Below are 21761 nucleotides of genomic sequence, written 5' to 3' on the forward strand. Positions count from 1 at the left end.
CTCTCTCTCTCTCTCTCTCTCTCTCTCTCCCCACCTTGGGCTGGTTCTTTGGCAGATATCCAGTGGCTCAGGCATGTCTAATACCCAAGATCTTGGGGTCTTCAATTCAATTCAGGCTTTACTTTCATAGCTTCACAAGATGGCCTCTCAGAGCTGGCATTCAGGAACCATGCATTGCACACACCTGACCTCAGTGCCTTTTTTTAATCTCAGAGGAAGATTATATAACCCCTTTATTCATGTATCCTTATTGACTTTAAAGCCAGAACCACATGGACCACAGTTAAGATTAGCTGCTAGCGAGATAAACCTGCCACCCAGCCCCCCAGCCCCTCCAAGCTCACATTTGCAACAGTTTTCATTTGTTGTTGCTTTTTAAACCCATTAGGCCCCTTTTCCTTCACAAGTAGCTAGATGGGGTCTAACCCTGAGGGAATCTGTCCATTATTCCAATACGTATCAGGCTTTCCCCAAATTTTCTTATCTCTTCCTGTATAAGCCTTGGCTCCAACATTAACTTTCCTGTTGCTTTCTTCTCCACATACTGTGGATTTTGTATTTCATTTTGCACTTCTTACTCTTCTTCATTATAGAGCTAAACAAGAGTGATTACTAATAACCACATGACAGAGTCAATATAAGGGTGTCTTGAAATCTGCTCCACCAGAGAAATTCATCTATTACTTTTCAGTTTAGCTTCAAGAGAATTCTTAGGTCAAGATCAAATGACAGGCAGATTCTTTGCCAAATATCACAGGAATGACTGCTAGCCTCATGGCTGCAAAAGTCCTGGTTCCTCTGTTAGATGGGCCTCCACACAGCTCTCAGCACCGCTGACTCCCAAGTTCTACTAGGATGACCCATTAAACTAATAGCCACAGGTCAGTTCTGTCTCAACAATGTCCCATGACCCAGTACCAGTTTCTGCCTTGGTTATTTACTGCTATGACAAAATTCTATGGCCAAGGCATCTTATAAAAGAAAGTGCTTAATTGCAGCTATCATTCTAAAGGGTCAAAGTCCTTGATGGCATAATGAAGGCATGATGGGAGGAACAGCTGAGAGCTCATGTCTTGATTATGAATAGCAGGCAGAGAGCATGTTGGAAATGGCAAGATATTTTGTTTAAACTTCAAATCCCACTTCCAGTAGTTTTCTTCTTCCAACAAACCACACCTCTTAATATTCCCCAAACAGCTACCAAATGGGAACAAGTATCCAAATGCTAGAGATTTATGGAAGACATTTCATTCAAACTACCACAGTGGTGATATTCATGGGCATGATGGTGGGAATATGATGATGGTTATGGGTTATGATTGTGGTATTGGTTATGGTAATGGTGATAGTGATGGTGGTGGTGATGATGATGGTGGTGATGGTTGTATGGTGATGCTGATGGGAATGATAGTGATAGTGTTGGTTGATGATTGTGGCAATGATGGTGATATTGATGGGGTAGTGGTAGGGGTAATGTGGCCACTGTTGGAACATCTTGGGTTCTGAGCATCATGACACATGTCTCTCTGTCCCAGTTGACCATGTTGTTCCTGAACCTGGGTCCAGCTTGTTGACTTCTTTTGAGAAATGGCATGAAGCAGCAGACACCAAATCCTGCTGTGACTATTCCCTCCATGTGGACATCACAAGCTGGTACGATGGCGTTCGGGAGGAGCTGGAGGTGCTGGTGCAGGACAAAGGTCAGTGAAAGCCCAGAACGGGCATGAAATCCCTCACCCTCTTCTGTGAACCCAGCTTAGATCTACACACTTCTATTAGTAGATGGAAGGGTGTGCTCCCATTTCAGGGAGTCTGTGCTCCTTGAAGTCTCAAGGAAGCATTCCTAGCCCACAGAATAAGTCCTATCTTCATAGAGACTTTTGCTGGTCTAACTTAACTTTCTTGGCACTTGTCACTGTGGCTGCAATCACTTGTCACCTGTCTTGCTGCTGGCCTCTGCTCAAGCCATTTCCCCCATAGAAGTGTCCTTTTTCTGCCTGACAAATGCTCTTCCTCAAGACCCAGCCCAGCAGAGCTCTCTCCCCTTAGCCTGTCAGAACTGCTTTATTCCTAAATACCTGAAGCTGAGTCTGGCCTTGTGGGAGCACAGCCTTTGCATTGCTTTCTAATTTGTCTGGCTGGCTCTGTGAGTAACTTTTGTGGGTAGACATCTCGGTATCCCACTTGGTTCTCCTTTGTTCAGACTCACACCAGGTGGCCATGCTCATTGTAGACATTTTTAACTGTTCATTGTATTGAGTAGAAATGGGTCAGAAAGACAGGAGGAAAACAAGGACTGGCAGCAGGATGGAACAGTTTGGGACATGAGTGGTCAGTCCAAAGGGGACTTTCCAGAGGTCCCTCCCAGAGAGGAAGTTCCTGTACTGCGGTGGCTTCAAGGGGTGCTGGGTACATTTTTAATGTTTACAATACAGGGTATGCTTTCTCATTTTAAAAGTATCATTCTTAATACATAAAAATCAGAAAAGCAAACATTTCCCCCTCTGGTCCTGCTTCTGACCTCAGTGTGACATTAGTTAAGTGTTATCGCCCTCACTTCCTATCCATGTCAGAGATTTTTCTCTTATATTATTGTGCAGTTGCTGTAATTTGGAATCTTTCTCTTCACTTAATGTTTCATGAGTGACATTGCCCTCCACCAGTAACTTTTTAATGGCGCCATTTAGGAAATGCAATGGCTAATTTGTTCAACTGTTTTTGTTTTAAGTGGGCATTTAGGTCTTTCTGGTTGTTTGATTATAAATTGTGTTCTGGTGAGTATCTTCATATGCAAGCTCTAGTTTGGGATTTTTATGATTCCTTTAGATGTTGAGAAATGAAATCACAAAATGTGAAGGCTTTAGCATTTTCCTGGGACTCTTATGGCCAATTGATTTCCTGAAAGATGCTCCTATCCGTGCAGCCGCAGGGCCACATCAGAGTCTCTGCCTCCCGTGTGTTACACCATCGGGTGTCACTGCATCTGTGGTGCCCTTGCTAATTTCAAGCCAGGGTATCATTGTAGCTTTTGTCACAGTTTTTCAATTGCTAATTATACTCACACTTTGGGCAGACTTTCCCCGTGCGACTACCTGATTGTCCCCGTTCCTCTCATCAGTTCAGATTCCCTGTGTCTGTGCATGCTCTGCTGGCAGGAAGGCATGGTCCTCCCATCATGGCTACTGTGACTCTTACTGTATGCACAGTCGTCACAAGAGAACCTGTCATCATGATCTCTCTGTCTTCCCTGAGATCTGGTGACAACGATAGTGCTTCAGTGTCTGTGACTATATACCAGTTTTATATTTTCAGAAAGGCCCATCTCTGCCATGAATACAGTCTCTTAAGTGTCATATTTGTGCTTCCTTCATGCATGTACTAATTGTGATATTTTTATTTGAGTATGCTTAATTAGTCCATGGTATTTTTATACTAATCTTGGAAAACAATTTTTATTTCTAATTTTTCCCATTATTTTAAAAGAAGAAATATTTTCAATGCTTGTTTTCTACTCCTCAGACACCTCTGGCTTCCCATTTCTGTTGCTGAGTGGAAGTCTCATTCCCTTTAATACTTTCTCTCAGGCTCTTTTATTCTTCTTCAAATGTTTTCACACTCTACCTACAAACCTGAGTCATACATCATGGGTCCCAGAGGAACAAGGCAAAATGACCCAGGAGCCATGGCCTCTGTCCTCAAGCAACTGAAGAATGAGAGACAAGCCCTCTCCAGTCTGTCCCATGCTCCCGCAAACTGCTCCTCATGACCAAGGCTTGCCCTTTCTTTCTTTTAAAACCCCTGCCTAGGCTCTGCCTAGAGTCTTCAGCACCCTTCTCCCCAAAGGATTCTTCAGTCTTTTCCATGCTCATGTGTCCTCTGTCCCCAGGGCTCACAGAATGTGCTTCATGATACTCCCTATGGGGAAGAGTTATGCACTAGTCACAGAAGTTGATCATACATCCTTTGTGCTACACACCAGAGTGTGGTTTGTACTGGTTATGACATTTGTCTTAGTCAGGGTTTCTATTCCTGCACAAACATCATGACCAAGAAGCAAGTTGGGGAGGAAAGGGTTTATTTGGCTTACTTCCACATTGCTGTTGATCACCAGAGAAAGTCAAGACTGGAACTCAAGCAGGTCAGGAAGCAGGAGCTGAAGCAGAGGTCATGGAGGGATGTTCCTTACTGGCTTGCTTCCCCTGGCTTGCTCAGCCTGCTCTCTTATAGAACCCAAGACTTCCGGCCCAGGGATGGCACCACCCACAAGGGGCCCTACCCCCTTGATCACTAATTGAGAAAATGCCCCACAGCTGGACCTCATGGAGGCACTTCCCCAACTGAAGCTCCCTTCTCTGTGATAACTCCAGCCTGTGTCAAGTTGACACACAAAACCAGCCAGTACAACATTGAACTTCACTTTGTGTATTTGTATTACAATTAAAAAATGGGATCAGAAAACACATGCTCCCTTTGTCTGGAGAAAGACACTTTGTAGAAAGGAAGATATCCCTACCATACATATCCCTCTCTATTTTGCAGTTCCTGGCCTCCTCCTCCTCTACCCACTCCCTCCTTCCTTTACCCCCAGATCCAGCTCAAGTTCGATCTTTCCCAGAAGGCTCCAGGCACTGACTGCCGCCCGTATGCTGGGTTTGGTGCCACACTGTGGATCCTATAGCATCATTCTCTCCTGATAGTTGCTACTATATACCAGGTCATTTGATTTACTGGAAAGACCTTCATCTCTACTCAAATATGCTTTTCTCCATCTTATCTTGCAATAGGTGTCAACTCCTTCCAAGTCTACATGGCGTATAAGGACCTGTACCAGATGTCCGACAGCCAGGTAGGCTCTGCTGCAAGCTTCTCTTCATCTCTACAGGCCAGAGCCAGCTTTCAGGAGCAGGGGAGACCCTTTCAGCCTGGGCTCAGGTGTCACTCCCAGCACTAAGTGCAGAGCAACCATTCACTCTCCTCTGCCTTTGCTCATTCCTTAGAAGAGATGGGAGTTGGGGTCCCAGGTGGGGTGTCTCTCACATAGCTCTTCTCTAGCATTCTCTGGGCAGTTCATTAACAAACATCTGCTTGGAGCCCCTTGTAGACATTTAGAAGTCATCTTCTGGACATGTCCTTCCTGTAGGCTGGACAGTTGGCTTTGGGGCTCAGGGAAGGCTGGGGACCATCCCACTGATTTTTCAGAGGTGAGCTGACTTCCTCAAATAATGCAAGGCACTGAGGAAGTCAGAGTCTCTGTTTTCTCATTTAAAAAATGTGAGATCTCTGGCCTGGGGTACAAGGAGCTGAGGAAGACACCAGTGTGTGTTTTCAGGGCCAGGCTTACTGCTAACACCCACCCTTCCTTCATCAATGGATCCTCTCTCTCCTAGAGGAAGCTGTGGATGCCAGTGCCAGCTTACTACACTTACTGCTTGCTGGCCAGCTGGGGAGATCTTTTCCACCATCTCTGGGCTTGAGGCTCATAACATCCCCATCCTTACAGACGTTGTTGGTGTGCTGAGTGATTTCATACAAGTGAAATTCAAGGACTCTTGGGAATTGCACCTTGGCTATTACTGCAGAACTGTGCTGACAGTGGCCTCTGCATGGGATCCAGTCCAAAGAAGCACCTCTGATTAGACAACAGCTTAGCTAGGAAGCCTTGAGCCTTTTAAGCAGACACGGGGTACTCTAGAAGCATCAAGTTGGTTGGAGTTCATGGAAGCAGTGCTGTGTAATATATGAGTAGAAGTATAATTGGTGCTTTTTTTCTTACATTGACCCACTGAGGCCCCTGGTGTGGATGTCAGCAATGAGCCTCTAATTGGGGCCTTCTAAACTGCTTCCTGCCTCGGAGACACCCCCCCCCCTTACATTTGCAAGCATGCGTTCTGGGAATAGCAGTCTTGTACTTAGAAGGAAGACAAAGATGGCTGGGGTTATAGCAGTACTTCTCAACCTATAGGTCATGATCCCTTTGGGAGTCAAATATCAGATATCCAGCATGTCAGATATTTATATTGCGATTCATAACAGTAGCAAAATTACAGGTAGGAAGTAGCAATGAAATAATTTTATGGTTGGGGGTTGTCTTAGGGTTTTACCGCTGTGAACAGACTCCATGACCAAGGCAATTCTTACAAGGACAGCATTTAATTGGTGCTGGCTTACAGGTTCAGAAGTACAGTTTGTTACCATCAGGGTGGCAGTATAGCAGCTTGCAGGCAGGCATGGTGCAGGAGGAGCTGAGAGTTCTACATCTTTATCTGAAGGCTGCTAGGAAAAGACTGGCTCCCACGTGGTTAGGTGGAGTGTCTCACTGCCCACCCTCACAGAGGCACACTTCCTTCAACAAGGCCGCACCCACTCCAACAAGGCCACATCTCCTAAGAGAAACATTGCCTGGGCCAAGTATGTTCAAATCACCACAACATGACACACTGTATTAAAGGGTTGCAGCATTAGGAAGGTTGACAACCACTGTGTTATAGTGACGTTATTTGCCTTTGATTAGTTTGGTCCCACCCAACCTCCTACCTCTTGATCTGGAAGATGGCGGCCCATGGGGTCAGCAAAGGCTGCAGGAATGAGCAGAGGAACGGCCTTTTCGATGCATGGAGTCCTACAGCTTGATTTCTCACCAGCCCCATCTCTCCTCTTTAGCTGTACGAAGCCTTCACCTTCCTTAAGGGTCTGGGAGCTGTGGTCTTAGTCCACGCAGAAAATGGAGACTTGATAGCTCAGGTGAGTGGTACAAGGTTCTCTCTCCTACCATAAAGGGGACCTGTTACAAAGTAGTCTATAAAAGAGGGGTGCATCCTCCATTAGTGAGATGAGTGGGTGAGCAAGGGTGGCGTTGAGCACTGGATGCCATATCACATGTACAGATAAGAGATGTTCCCTTGTGGGCAGTGTGTCTACTGGCAAGGCATTTGGTTTCTTGGATCTGTTTTCTCCTCTGCATTGTGAGGTTTTGAACAAAACTGCCCTTGCAAGTAGAGAGAGGTGGTGCCCCTCGGTGCCATGTGCACCCAGCTTCTTTTTTTAAATATGGATTCTGAGGATTTTACTCACTCTATTCTTACATAGTCAGCACTTTACCAACTGAGCCATCTTCCCAGGCTCTTATATTAGTCAGGGTTCTCTAGAGGAACAGAACAGATAGAATGAATTACATATTACATATCATATGTCACACATCACATAACACATATATTATATACACATAATATATATAGTAAACCACACACACATCTGTCTGTCTGTCTGTCTTTATTAGAGTGTCTTACAGCTAGTCCAACAATGCCTGTCTGTCACATTGGTCCTTGTCTCCTAGGAACAAAAACGGATCCTGGAGATGGGCATCACGGGTCCCGAGGGTCATGCTCTGAGTAGACCTGAGGAGGTAAGGACTCCCCACTCTGCTATCTGTAACTGCTAAGTGCTCATCCCAGAGCCCTTCAGCTGGGACACAACAGCTCAGCTGTACCTGGCTCCTCCCCCTTCCCTCTACTCTGTCCTCTCCACCCCACTCTGCTTCCTTCTCCCTGCTCCTTCCCAAGTCCCGGGAGGATACAAGTCAATCAGAGAAGTCAGAAAAGACCCAGCTTTTTCCAGGGTCCAGGAGCATCACACCTGGGCTCTGCACATACCCCATGTCCTAATTTGGGGAGAATCTTTAATGAAGACTTGGTATATTGGTGACAGGAAAATAGACTGAAAAGCCCCCGTCAAACCATACCTCTATTAAGGCCACGACTAAGCCTTCTCAGATTGTAAATTAAAAGCTCAAAATAGAAGTTAAAGGAGGTGCTTTGGCTTGCTGGTACTGAGAGCATGGCTGGTCTAGAGGGGACTGAGACAAAATGAGTCATGCTCAAGGGGTTACAGCAGCCACGGGCATGCCCCAGTGTCACGGAGCCAGTCATTTGCCATGACTGTTTTGTGTGCCTTCAGATGCAGTGTCCTCTTGGAGAGTCTTCTGACACAGTGTTTAGTGTATTTCCAAACAAGCAGAGTAGCTCCAGCTCTTCCACCAGAATCACTTTAACTTTTCTCATTTTTCATCTGTTTTGCTCTCCTTTTATAAATGGGAAGTTTATGGTTGCCTCCTTCTTCCTGTGACCTTTGTATTTGCTGTGTTTCCAGCTGGAGGCCGAGGCTGTGTTCCGGGCTATTGCCATTGCAGGCCGGATCAATTGCCCTGTGTACATCACCAAGGTCATGAGCAAGAGTGCGGCGGACATCATCGCACTGGCCAGGAAGAAAGGCAGGTGGTGCTTGTCCTCCTGAGGGGCGAAAGATGGCTGTCCAGGTTACTCTAGGGCAGAGGTCTGCCAGAGCTGGCAGCCAGTGGCCTATGGTATACTGTAGTTGGTTTTAGATTGCTAGTGTCAGAGACCTCTGCAACTCCCTGACAAGCTCTTAGCCTTAGCTTCTTCCTTTATACTGTTCTGTTTCCACTTCCATTGGCCAGATGAGACCACGTGGCTCTTCGCTGACTTTAGAGTCTCTCTAGGCTCTCAAAGCTGGTGATTAGTCGAGAATGGCCAGCAGGTCCTCCTAGATCCCATCTCCACTTATTTGGGCCATTCCCTGGGCTCCGTCCAGTACTCACTTGGGGAGCTTGGAGTTACAACCTGACCCAAGGGAAGAGAGTCAGTTGCAGGTTGGGAAGAAGGAAGGCATTGTCCCAGAGTCAATAGTATGGGCACATCAGAAGCTGGATATGAAGGAGTGCTGGCCAGGTCGGCTGCCATAACTTGCTAAAGAATTGGTCTCTCATAGTAAAGGGTACTGTGTGGTGCTGGCCCCGAGGGAGATGCTGGGCTATTGGCTTCTGGTCAGTCTCCTCTGTCGCAGACCCTCCTTTTGTGTGGGTCAGCATGGACAGTACTGGCTATAACCACACTCCTGATGTTTGCCCTTTCAAGGCCCTCTTGTCTTCGGTGAGCCCATAGCCGCCAGCCTGGGAACTGATGGTACCCACTACTGGAGCAAGAACTGGGCCAAGGCAGCTGCATTTGTGACCTCCCCTCCCCTGAGCCCAGACCCCACCACTCCTGACTACTTGACCTCCTTGCTGGCCTGGTGAGAGCCATGGGGATGGGGACACAGGGCTGGGGTTGTGGGCAGAGAGGCAGTAGCTGGAAGCCACAGGCTAGTTAGACACACTAGAGAAGGGAGGCTTGGGGTCTGCACTCAGAAGACAATATTTCATGTTGTTTATAGCAATTCTTCCCGGACCTAAGGGTGTGTTGCGCCTAGTGATAGTTCTCATTTAGTGACCACCTCCTCCCAGGAATTGAGTATTGTTTGTGCACTTGCTGTGTTCTAAGCAGTTTGGTGTGGTTGAGAACCTCTCGGACTGGGGACGAGAGACTGGGATTCAAATCTTGCCTTTACCACCGATCCTGTCATCTTGGGCATCAGAACATATGCAATGTTTCCCTGCCTTCCTCAGCTTGCTCATTGGCCACATGCACAGAGTCAGATGCCTGCTTGTATGGGGCTGGTTGTGCCTCAGTGTGGATGGAAGGCTGCTTAGTGAGCAGCACCATTGCTGGTGGAGTACAGTACTTTTCACACAGTAGAAGGGCAGCTGCATCAATCCCTCCCATCGGTCAGCGTGAGAGAAGAGGGCTCTGTGTGGCCACACAGTGAGCAGAGGAGGACAGGCCGCCATGGCAAGGGTAGATGGCTGGAGCTCTGTGGAGGAGATGAGTCGGGGATGCACTTAGGGATAAGTCAGGACTCCCAGTTTAAGGAACTATGTGTACAAACAAGGGGACTCTGGCATATGCACTGTGTGGACGTCTCTGTTCCCACATGATGCAGACACTATTTGCTGGTGAACTCAGTTACTGAGTCAGCACCGAACGAAGCCTGTAACTTGTGAATGTCAAATGCTTTCTCAAACTACAAGAGTCCACATCTTCCTGGGATGTGCTGGCTCACAGTCACGGCCAATGTTCCATGGCAGGAGGATGACCTCAATCCAAAGAAACAGATGATGTCTTGCACCCTTGGTCACAGCCACTCTGGCTCAGTGTGCTGGTGCCTCTTGCCTCCACAGATGTCTCCATTTCCAAAATGCCATGGCCCCTATGCGCTGTCCATGGTACTTACGCACTTTAAATGTCAATGAGACCAAGAGCGGACAACCTCCACCCCCTGCCCTACGATTTCTTCTCCCACATGAGCTGGACCCCCCCCCCCCCTTAACTAGACTTCCACCTGATCCTCTCTCCAGGCTGACCTCACCTCGCTTCTTCCCTCGGCTCTCTCTGCTCAGTTTAAACAGTCTCAGGCCTCTCCCCCTGAGAAAGAAGCAAATTTTCAGAGCCTTTGTAACCCACACTTTGTCTAACACTCTCTCACATGTCTCTCAGTTGGCTTATTTACTGCATCCATACCTTTGCTGGAAGGTTCCCTTTCAGAGAGGTATTGTCTGGTCACCAGATTTAAAGTGGCAGCTCAGCTCATCTGCAGCACCCCTGTCTCCTGTCCCAACCTGCTGTGGCCCTGTTCCTACATCCACTATGCCCTTATCTGCTGACGGTCACTATGTATGGCCTCACATTATTCCAGGCACAGAACACATGTTTGGTGTAGGTTTGCTAAACATTTCTGAACAGGACAGCTGATAGGCATGTATGTGCCTCACATCCAAATGGCCTATGCATCCTAATACTATAGAGTAGAGGACAGTGTCAGCCTATGTTTGTACCCGCCAAGTCACAACCTTCTCATCACTGACACTGGCCCTCTAGAATCAGGCTCTGGATGCACCCAGGGATCCTTGCTTCCAAACTCTCAAGGAACAACATGACAAACCCAGAAATCTATGTCACTCAACTATTATTCACATGTAATATTTGTTCTATGAGCCCAGTATAGAGGTCCCAGCTGCCATAGGCCAGCAACCTCACTCCAAGAGGTACATGTCAGCGTGTGTGTGTGTGTGTGTGTGTGTGTGTGTGTGTGTGTGTGTGTGACTCTCTTGTGACTTCAGGAGATGTGAGGCTTGGGTTGCAGATGGGAGGCTCCTGATGACATGCTGGCAGTCTTTGAGTTGACAGACTGATGCTGGATGACTGACTGTATTATCGTTACTGAGATAGGGCTGAGCAGTTTACTTGCCTTGCATGTATTAGACCCTGGGTTCACTTTTGAACACTAGAAAAAAAAATACTGAGGTAAAATCCCCAATGCCCAGTGCCTCCTTCAGAACTAACATAGAGCCAATGGTGTTTAAAGTTCCAGTCCTGTGCTGGGTGGCCCATGCCAGGGTCTGCTGCTTACAATGAGTGTAACTCTGCCTCCTTTCTGCCCTTGCCAGTGGAGACTTGCAGGTCACAGGTAGTGGCCACTGTCCCTACAGTACTGCTCAGAAGGCTGTGGGCAAGGACAACTTCACTCTGATCCCTGAGGGCGTCAATGGCATAGAAGAGCGGATGACCGTTGTCTGGGACAAGGCAGTGGTAAGTCCATCCTTTTTCTCCTGGAAGATTCTAGAAGTACCCTGCCTGGACCATCCAAGCCAGAGGTATGGGCTCAAGGCTCTGAAATCTTCCTTTCTTACCAGAAAGTAGAGATGGGAACTAAGGACTCATGGGAAATGAGCCCCAGGCTGTAGAGCCCTCACTTCCTGATGTCATCGTCCTGAATGAAGGAGAAAAAGTAGATGGTGGAGGGAAATAAGTTTTATTTAGCTCATCAGAAATAGCTCTAAAAATTGCTTGTGTCTATCTTCACGTGTGCATGTGTTTATGCTGGTGGATGCTCATGTGCCATAGCGCATTGTTTGGAATTTAGAAGATAGCCTGTGGCAGTCAGTTTTCTGTGGTAGGCGTTTTGTTGAGCCATCTTGCCAGTCTCTGCCTTATTTGCTTATTTATTTTTAATTATTATATTTTGTGTTTTGACTGTATGTATGTCTGTGTATCACATGAGTACCCTTGAAGGCAAGAAGGCAGCCCTGGAGAGCCTGGAATTGAAATTATGAACTGTTGTCAGCCACATGTGGGTGCTGGAAATCAAATCCCAGTCCACAACCAGTGTTCCTCACTGCCGGCTGAGGTGTCTTTCCAGGCCTTCCCTGTCTTATTTTTTGAGACAGGGCCCCTCTCGCGCCTCGAGCTTACCAAGTAGGTGTTGGGCTGGCTGCCCACTGAGCCCCAGAGAGCCTCCTGCCTTCCCCTCCCCAGTGCTAAGATTACAGGTCTGTGATGCTGTGCCTGGCTTTTTACATCAGTTCTGGAGAGTGGACTCAGATCCTCATGCTTATGCCATGAACACTTTACTAACCGAACCATCTCCTGGACCAGTGGCTCTTGTACAGGCGTCAGCAGCCCTCTGCAGCTCCTTCAATCCCCCTGCTCTGTTCAAATCACTTCTCAAGGTTGTCCATCTATGAAGACCCAGCGGTCTGTGCCTATCTGTTCTCCTCAATGCATGAGTCTTGATTTCAGGCTACTGGCAAGATGGATGAGAACCAGTTTGTAGCCGTCACCAGCACCAACGCAGCCAAGATCTTCAACCTGTACCCAAGGAAAGGTCGGATTGCTGTGGGCTCCGATGCTGACGTAGTCATCTGGGACCCAGATAAGATGAAGACCATAACAGCCAAAAGCCATAAATCAGTAAGTTCCAGCCCACCCATGGCACTCCTAGTTTGAGTGGGTGATGGTTCTGTTGCATCATTTCAGAAGTATCTGGCTAAAAAAATGGCTCGGGGTTTTCCAGATCTGCTTCAAAGCTGCACCAGCAAGCTCACGCTGCAGAGACTCCAGAGAACTGCTTTGGTAGGCTCAGCCAGGAAGCTGCTATGGTTTTGTGAGCATGCTCCCTAGCCTCTGCCACTTTCTCTGGTCATGCACACAGGAAAGGTACATCTATTCCTGGCCACTGTGTCCTCCAAAAGAGCGGTCAGTGCTTGTACCCCTCAGCCATCGCTCCAGTTCCCAGCATAGATTTTAAAAAATGACTGTTTTGGATAGAAATCATGGAGTAAAATTTGGAAACTGTAGGGGGATGATTGTTCTGTTTGTGACCTGGCTACAGAAAACAGTAAAAGAAAAAAAAATAATGTGTAGAGCCAAGAAAACAGCATGGCAAGAGATACAAAGTTCAGGGCAAGTACTAGGGGCAGGAATTTGCCCCTCGCTGAAGGGAGGGTAGGTCCTTTGACTGTGAGACTAATAAATACCAAGGCAGGTACATAGTAAAGGTTGTGCAAGTGTGTGTATTGCCTAGGGGGAGAGACCTGCTCTCACTAACAGCTGCAGGTCACAGCATAGAGAGAGACAAGTGCGGAGACAGACTACAGAGTATAATGTGTGCACCTGTGATACTGTCACAGCATCAGGGAGATGCTGTTGCCAGAGCTGGAACCTAGTGTCACCTCTTTTGGTGATGGAGATCACAGGATCACACATACAGACTGCATACACAGTGTGTTTTAGCAAAAACATAGACATATCCCACTTGTTAGGTATTGGGAAGTGTATGTAGATCAGTGGTAGTCCAAGTGCATGATGAAACTCGGCTCAATGGGCTCACGAACTGTAAAGAGCTCTCAGCCTCAAATCATGCTGAGGATCTCTGGCATGAGGAAGAGAGTAAGGTCTCATAAGATGCACAGTCAGCATGTGTGTGTGTGAGAGAGAGGGGGTGGTGGTGGAGAGTTCTTTAAGGCACTCCACTCAGTCAGAGGTAGAGAGCATCTCCACTAGATACACTTCAGACCACTTGATCGCTTTCAACCACACATGACCCAGTTTTAAAATAATGGATACAAAGTAAACACAATTAAGAAGAGGTGAAAAGCCTTTGGATAGTGGCAGTTGGCTACTAGGGTTGAATTTCCTCTTCAAGAGTAGCAAGCCAAATGCAGTCTTTTAGATGTTCTGTTGTCGTTTTTTGATTGCATGTATGTGTGTGTTTAACTGTGGAGACACAAATGTAGTAGAGCCTCAAGAGGGAGTTGGATCCTCTGGAACTGGAGTTACAGGGCGGTGAGCTGCCTGGCGTGGGTGTTGGCAACCGAAGTCTGGTCCTCTGCAAGAACAGCAGGCACTAACTATGATCCAAATCTTCTGCTCCCTCTCCCCTCCCCCTCCCCCTTCCTCTCCTCCCCCTCCCTCTCCGTCTCCCTTTCCTCCTCCCCCTCTCTTTGTTTTTTGAGAAGATGAGCATGTTAGGGACATATTGAGGGAACAAGATCTTTCCATCCACCACATTTGTCTCAACAGTTGAACTCAGGTCATCTGGCTTAACAGCAAGCACACTGCCCACTGAGCCACCTCAGAGACCCTGCTGTCTTTTCAGTAGACGAGACAGCAACAGTATGATCTTGTCCTGTGTTCTGTGCAACGTTCCTCAACTTCTACCCGGTAGTGCAGACTGGGCTCATTCCTTGGGGCGTGATTTGTCTATGTACCGCAAGTGATTTAGGGAAGCCCATGTACTTTAGTTAGGAAGTTCTCCCTCACAAAAAGGTGACAATGTCACAGACATGTTAAGTTACAATCAGGAAGAACGTGGTGCTTGTCTACAGAGGAGCCTTGCTCCCATTCAAGATGCCCTGGATTAAGTGTTAACATTCATTCCCAGCATGTGCTGTTTGTTGTACATGGTAGATTATCGCACAGAGAAGAAAAAGTCATTGGAAAATACTTACAACAGAGCATTATATGTGTGCCATGCTGATGCAGGGTAAACCCTGGGTGTGGTCCAGAAGTAACTCTGGGCTTTTTGCTCTTGCAGACTGTGGAGTATAACATCTTCGAGGGCATGGAGTGCCACGGCTCCCCCCTGGTGGTCATCAGCCAGGGTAAGATTGTCTTTGAAGATGGAAACATCAACGTGAGCAAGGGCATGGGCCGCTTCATCCCTCGGAAGCCATTCCCAGAGCATCTCTACCAGCGTGTCAGGATCCGGAGCAAGGTGAGCTCCTGCATGAGGACCCTTTCTCTGGGAACCGGGCTCTGTCCTGTGGGGGGTTGATGAGTGTGGCTGTGTGTCTCCGTTTGTTCATCTGAGACCAGACAAGGCCAGGAAGGTTGCAGGGCTTTGCAGGCTGTGTCCTGTGTACCTGTGTGAGCTGCTTGGAGTTCTGCTTGCACATCTTGGAGGTTCCTTACATAGCCCACTGGGGGGTCATGAGCTTTAGTTTCCAGATTAGAACTTGATGCTCAGGGCCTCGAAAGACTTATCCAGTTACTCATCCACCATAGTGAGAATACACAACCCACAATCTGAGGGCTAGCTCCGGCTGACCTGCCTAGCTCTCTCCCTCTCCCCTCCTGCCAGAACGTATCTACTTCTTTTCCAAGATCTTGAGCCATGGCCTTGGAAGGCCCCAGAAAGCCCTGTCCTTGTCTCTGACTCAGAGGAAGGAACTCTGGACTCCTTACTGTGGCTGTCCCCCCTGTCTGTGACACTCCTGTCCCATATGAACTCATTATCTACATGATCTAAGTGATGCTGTGCTGGAATGGCCAGCTGAGTACATTGTCTGTGTGCCTCTATTCCTTATGCATGTGTATATGTGTGTCCTCTTTGTGTACTACAAAGGTGTACCATTCCATGTATTGCATACACATGCACACGTGCACATACCCATTGTGTGTACTGTGCACATATGCATGTGTAAACATTTCTCTGTTGCTTGTATTATACATGTATTCATATGTGTGTGCCCATGTGTGCTGTGCATACATATTTGTATGTGTTTATTTATCCATTTTACATTATATATATTTTATACATGTTTATTATGTATATTATACATGTATGCATATGTGTGTGCCCACCTTGCACTGTGTACACATGTATGTATATATCCATTTATCCATTGTATATGTTATACAGTGCATGCATATGTGCGAGTATGTGCCTATCAAGTGTGCTATGCATGCATATATGTATACAGTACATGACTGCATATCTATATCTATATCTATCCATATGTATATATATGTATGTGTGTGTCTTACATATTTGGTGTGCATACATGAATTTGTAAATTTGTACTTGAGTGGATGCATGCTCATGTATGTTTCTGCTTTTGTATTTTATCAATGGTAGCACTACTTCTTGTTTAGACAGCAAACTCAGACACCTTCTCCAAACCTCAGACCCCACAGAGTTGCCCCCATTAGTCAGCTCTCCCTCTGCCTCTGCCACAAGAAGCAGTACCAGATAGACACACATCCTAGGCACTGTGGGCCAGGGGTCTCAGGTACCAGAATGGTTGGGATGCCCACTCCTCATAGCCTTTGCTGGGCTGTAGACCTGGTCTGCAGCTGAGTCCTATGGTAAACAGTTAACTGTCACTGAGAAAGTACCTGGCCTGATGCTAAGTCATCAGCTTGCATCAGAGAGTCATGTTACTGTACCTGGGGTTCCCTACCCTAATGCAGTGGACAGGAGCCAGACTGGGAGTGGGGCACTGAACCTTCCTTTGGCCACCCTGAGCCAAGGGAAGGATGGTGACTGAAGGGAGGCATGAGAAGCAGGGTGACAGGGGCACAAGTCACTGGAGGCCTTGGTAGTCAAGGAGCAGGGACTTGGGACAAAGCCGAGCCTGCCAGCTTTGGAGGAGAAGGAGGAGCCTGGAACAGGGTCAGAACACTTGACACCGCTAGTCCCTTTAAGGCCTTGGACAGTTCCCTGGGTATATGCTGTTCTCTGAGGCCTGGAGCCAGTGTCATCCCCTTTGGCTATTTTCGGGGCTCTCTGAGCTGTAGAGGATCTCCATGGGTCCCTGTCTCAGTCCTGGGCTGTTGGGCTTCTTCAGTACATGGCTGACAGCCTCTCTGCTTCTGAATGGTGGCAGCCTGCCCTCTTGTGGCCACCACTGGGAAGTCCTCAAGCACCTTGATTCCTCTGCCCTCTCTGCCTCACCCTCTTTCCCTCTAACCAGTCTCCTGCCCCCAGTTCTTCATCTCCGTATGCACTCTGTAAAGATGAGACTGGCGTGTGTGTGTGTGTGTGTGTGTGTGTGTGTGTGTGTGTGAATGTATACTTTGATGTGCTGTGTGGGCACATGTCTATGTTTGTATGAGTGTGGCTTATGTGAGCGTATGTGTGGTGTGCAGCCACATGGGCTCAGGCCCCTTTGTTGACAGGACAGAGGAAGCACAGACACAGTGATCATCTGACTCTTCTCTATTCCTGCTTAGGTTTTCGGCTTGCATAGTGTTTCCAGGGGCATGTACGACGGCCCAGTGTACGAGGTGCCAGCTACACCGAAACACGCAGCTCCTGCTCCTTCTGCCAAATCCTCGCCTTCTAAACACCAGCCCCCACCCATCAGGAACCTCCACCAGTCCAACTTCAGCTTATCAGGTAGTCTCATGAAAGCCAGGTTCCTGTGGAAAGGGGGCACATGGCTTTGGGCATAGGTGGAGAAGGCCAAAAGGCATGGGTACACTCCTCTGCTGTGCCCCCGAGGCACAGAGTGGGCAGGTATTTCTGTGGTACAGTGCAGCATGTTGATTCTTGACCTTGACACCAGTTAGCCCTGGCCTCAGACATTCTGGAGGTGGGAGAGAGGACATTACCACTCTCATACCGGGAAGCTATGTGTGGAGCCCAGGGGTGGGTATGAGGCAGGAGCCCGGTCATTTCCTGGGTACATGCTCTGTGCCTGGCGCTCAACCACACACCCCTGCTCCTGGCTTAGGAAGCACAATACAGACTTTATGTCACTCCACATGGTGGTGGTGTGTTCCTGGTATTGTTTGAAGTTTCACAAAATTAAGTCTTAGGATTCAGGGCTCAGGAATGTTTAGGAATAAGGTCCCAGATTGAAGGCATATACCTGCAACTCCACCAGATGGCCACATGAGGGCAGGCACACACTGGGAGCACTGTACTGTCATAGAAATTCCAGTTAGTTAGAGCCAGTGTAGGGTCCTAGGGATTTGATGATCTATGATGCAAAGTTGGGCAGCTTCAGATGAGCTGAAGAACTTGCTGAATTCTACAGCTTAAAGTCTAGGTTGTTGTATTCAGTGGCTTTAATAACATGAACCATTTAAAACGTGAACGTGAGCTCACGAGCTCTGTAAAAACAGGCAGTGGGCTAAAGTAGGTCAGTGGGTCATACCAGAAAAAGTATGGGCTAGCAACAGGGAGGGTGGCAGGAGCCTAGAGAAGATGTACTTTTAGTTTTAATTGTAGGATGAGAAGTACTCTGCACAGAGAGTACAGTGGGTACTGGGTCAGGGGACCCCAAGATACCTCACTTTTCATGATGCTTTCTTGGAATAGTTACCTGAGTGCAGTTCTGGAGTTAAAGGTAGCCAATGTTATTGCACAAAAGGACTCCAAGCACAACCCTAGAATCTTGTCTAGTGTGCACAGAGGGCTGCCCTCTGTGTTGGGAGGAGCTTGCAGACTGGCAACTCTCTAGGTCCACCAGACAACTAAATACCGTGGATCTAGCCTTAGGCGTGGATAGAATAATCTTTAGATCAAAGATAGCCGTGCAATAACAAGTCTGTGTTAGGGCATTCTGTCTGCCCTCCACCTGGGCCCTCCCTCCCCTCTGAAGCTCACGGTGCTGCCCTCAGGGCTTTGTGGACATTTACCAAATGTGACTCCTGCTGCCAACCGCATAGCTGACTCCCCTGCATTGCTATAAAGTTCACCCTCGTCTACTTCCAAGGCAGAGCACTGCTCTGACATAGAGGTGCAGTGTGTTAGTCTGGCAGGCATCTTCACGGTGTGGTCAGTTACCTGGCAAACAAGGCACATGAGGGGAAATGAATGAAGTGCAGGCTGAGTTCTGAGTGGCCAGGAAGACAGACAGACAGACAGCTGACAGTGGGACACCTGGGAGAACCAGAGCTGCACTCTGTTCCAGGCTCTTGGGGGCCCACCTAGACAGGCCCTGTAAAGTCAGGGTCAGAAGGGAAGTCAGCCAGTCCACGTGCAGGCACAGACTTGTGTAGTGTGCAGGTGCACATCTATCAAGTGCCACTGGAGCAAGGGACACTGTGCAAAGGAGGGTGGGCTTCAGGGGAAAGCCAGTATAGGCATGAGTCCTGCCTTCCCAACCTAGCGTCTGTGCCCTCAGGGTATTCAGCCTGGGCCTCAGCACCCTTAGTTTTGGATTAAGGGTAAAACACTTATCTACCATCAATTTGTGTGTTCTTGGCACACACCAGTGCACCATGTCTGTCTGCACACAGTAGGAGCTCACTAAGTGCTTTCCTCTCTCAAGGCCAAACTGTGCTGGAGTCAGATGTAGGAGAGGGGCCTCAGGACTGGCAGGTACTCAGGAGAGGTCAGGCAGATCTATAGGTCAGGGACCCTTCCCAGAGTGAACCTGGACAGGGTCTTGAAGGTGGATTGGAGTGATGGGCAGTCTCAGTATCAGCATGCTAAGGTGATGTGAACAGGTCTTATCCCACACACCGTTGAACGCCTTCTGTCTTTTTCAGGTGCCCAGATAGATGACAACAATCCAAGGCGTACAGGCCACCGCATTGTGGCGCCCCCTGGTGGCCGCTCCAACATCACCAGCCTCGGTTGACCTCAGATGAGCCAGATATGCAAGAGTGAAGGATTATGGGAAAATGTCCATTCCTTTTCCTGTCCGTGTTTTTGAAGCCCACAGTTTTAGTTGGTACTGATGGAGGGGAGATTGAGTGATGCTCTTTCCTTCTCTGTTTAGGAAGAAGTGGTACTAGTGTGGTGTGTTTGCCTGGAAGTTCCTTGCCCACAGTGTGTGTTCACACCGACTCCACCTCAGAGCATGGTGTCTCCATTTTCCCTTCCTAGTGACCCCCCCAGGTTTAGCATCGTCCTGTACTGTTCCCTCCACTCCTCCACGACCCTCTGAGTGATGGTTCCTTTGCGCCCTGTAGCTGTTCTAGGATAGGATGCATGTTAGTAAGTTACGTATGCAAGTCTGAGCGAGGCTGATGGACATCATTGAGGACTGACATAGACCCGATGCCAAGACCTTAGCCCCCAGGGGAGATTTCCAAACTCTTAAAAATGAAGGCTTCCATGAGTCTTCACTAGAAAGATGTGGTCCCCATCCCCACCCTGACTGAGACCTGTGAATATGCAGAGTGGCAGGGAAGGTCATGGAGCTCCACCACCCACGTCCTGTGTCAACAACCCAGTCCCTGTAGCACCTTAACTGGCCATAGTGTCTTTCTGGTCTGTGTGTTCTTCCAGCCAGCCTTGGGCTTTGGGCCCAGCCAGGCTCACACCCAGAAAGGGGTGTGCTGACACCCCATTCAGGCCTTGAGGATGGTGCGGTAATGGCTCTGCCCAGGCTGCCTGAGTCTCTGTCCCTCTGAGGAGGTCAAGCAGGGCAGTCAGATTTTTAAAGTTTTGTACAGTTTTCCTTTGTATTCACTTCCATTTTTACTTAATAACTGACTTGTTGGTGGCTCTTATTTCTGAATTCAAAGCTTGTGAAAAAAATAAAGAAATTAAATTGCCCGTTGATCTGAGTGTGTGTTTTCATTTGGGTGCATCAAATGCCTGGTACTCATCCTGACTCTGTGATGGCCAAGTACTGGGGACACTGGGAGTGAGAGATGGGAGAGAAGAGTTAATACATGCCTTGGGGAAATGGGTCAAGACTCTGGATCAATAGGCAGGCTTCTGGGCTGAATTGCACTGATTGACAGACACAGCTCACATCTGGGTCTGCTTAGGAGCTGGATCACTAAGGATGGTACTGAGCGGTGACTCTCTATGTTGCTCTCTAGAGCAGAGAGGCTGAGAGAATGCTGTACATTTCTGTAAGGAGCCATGCTGCTCTCCAACCAAGTAAGCCTGGGGTTAATGAACAAGACGGTCCCCAAGCGAAGGGAACCCTTGCAAAGTGAGTGGTAATTTTTCTCTACAGTTCCATAGAGACCCTGTAGGAAAGGCCATGGGGCCAGATGAACTTGGCTTCAGGGGAGAGAGCTTTACTTAAAGTAGCTGTTCCCTATGAAAGAAAAGCATTCTTTTCTGTGAGTGCCTACTTGGGATGTGATGTGATAAGCAGCCTTTAGAAAATCCCTGTTAGGCAGGACTCAAGGTCTTTTGGACAGCTTGGGGCCCAGCAGGTGCCTGGCTGCATAGAAGTCAGCTTGCAAGGGTCACAAGCCCCACATTGGGAGGGAGGTCTTGTTCCCACTACTCTTCCGTGTTTGCGGTTGTGTACCAGCTTCTTAGAAATCAAGAATCCCCATTGTGTGGCAACCCTCTGACTCTTGAAGAGCTGTAGTCTCCTATCATGATCCTGGAGTGAAGTCATGTGGGCAGGTGCTGGACACAGGCTTCTAGGTATCCCTCTCCTTAGTCTCCCTGTTAAAAATGTCAAACTTCGGGTTGGAGAGATGGCTCGGTGGTTAAGAGCACTGACTGCTCTTCCAGGGGTCCTGAGTTCAATTCCCAGTAACCACTTGATGGCTCACAACCATCTATAATGGAACCAAGTGATTTCTTCTGGTGCATCTGAAGACAGCTACAGGATACTTATATAAGTAAAATAAATAAATCTTAAAAAAATGTTGAACTCCATCTGGTAGGGCCGACCGATGACCACACTTAGTATAAACCCTCAATCTCACTATTGTGGATCCATGCAGACCCAGCTTGGTTTTCCTCCAGAGTCTTCTTTTAGAGCTGTACGCGATTTTATTACCAGTTTCCATTTGAAGCCACTGAGGAATAGGATGATTTTGCTTTTGTTTCTTGCCCAAGCATCACTTAACTCTGAAAGTCTTTTGAGAAGACAT

General features: G+C 48.0%; 1 protein-coding gene and 1 pseudogene across 2 annotated transcripts in view; one reads left to right on the top strand and one right to left on the bottom strand.

Annotated features, from left to right (window-relative positions):
* Crmp1 (collapsin response mediator protein 1) overlaps nucleotides 1-20475 on the top strand; it is a 50314-nt gene extending 29839 nt beyond the window's left edge. For both annotated transcript variants that reach the window (XM_031341906.1, XM_031341907.1), the window contains exons 4-14: nucleotides 1536-1700; nucleotides 4785-4846; nucleotides 6661-6741; nucleotides 7334-7402; nucleotides 8146-8266; nucleotides 8931-9087; nucleotides 11339-11480; nucleotides 12471-12641; nucleotides 14767-14946; nucleotides 17187-17352; nucleotides 19455-20475. In XM_031341906.1, coding sequence (XP_031197766.1) covers nucleotides 1536-1700; nucleotides 4785-4846; nucleotides 6661-6741; nucleotides 7334-7402; nucleotides 8146-8266; nucleotides 8931-9087; nucleotides 11339-11480; nucleotides 12471-12641; nucleotides 14767-14946; nucleotides 17187-17352; nucleotides 19455-19546 — 1406 coding nt within the window. In that variant the 3' untranslated portion in view covers nucleotides 19547-20475. The remainder of the gene's footprint in view (nucleotides 1-1535; nucleotides 1701-4784; nucleotides 4847-6660; nucleotides 6742-7333; nucleotides 7403-8145; nucleotides 8267-8930; nucleotides 9088-11338; nucleotides 11481-12470; nucleotides 12642-14766; nucleotides 14947-17186; nucleotides 17353-19454) is intronic.
* Nucleotides 20476-20518: 43 nt separating this feature from the next.
* On the bottom strand, nucleotides 20519-21761 carry LOC116104515 (annotated as a pseudogene).

The sequence above is a fragment of the Mastomys coucha genome, unplaced genomic scaffold, assembly GCF_008632895.1.
Source record: "Mastomys coucha isolate ucsf_1 unplaced genomic scaffold, UCSF_Mcou_1 pScaffold22, whole genome shotgun sequence".
NCBI classification, from domain to species: domain Eukaryota; kingdom Metazoa; phylum Chordata; class Mammalia; order Rodentia; family Muridae; genus Mastomys; species Mastomys coucha.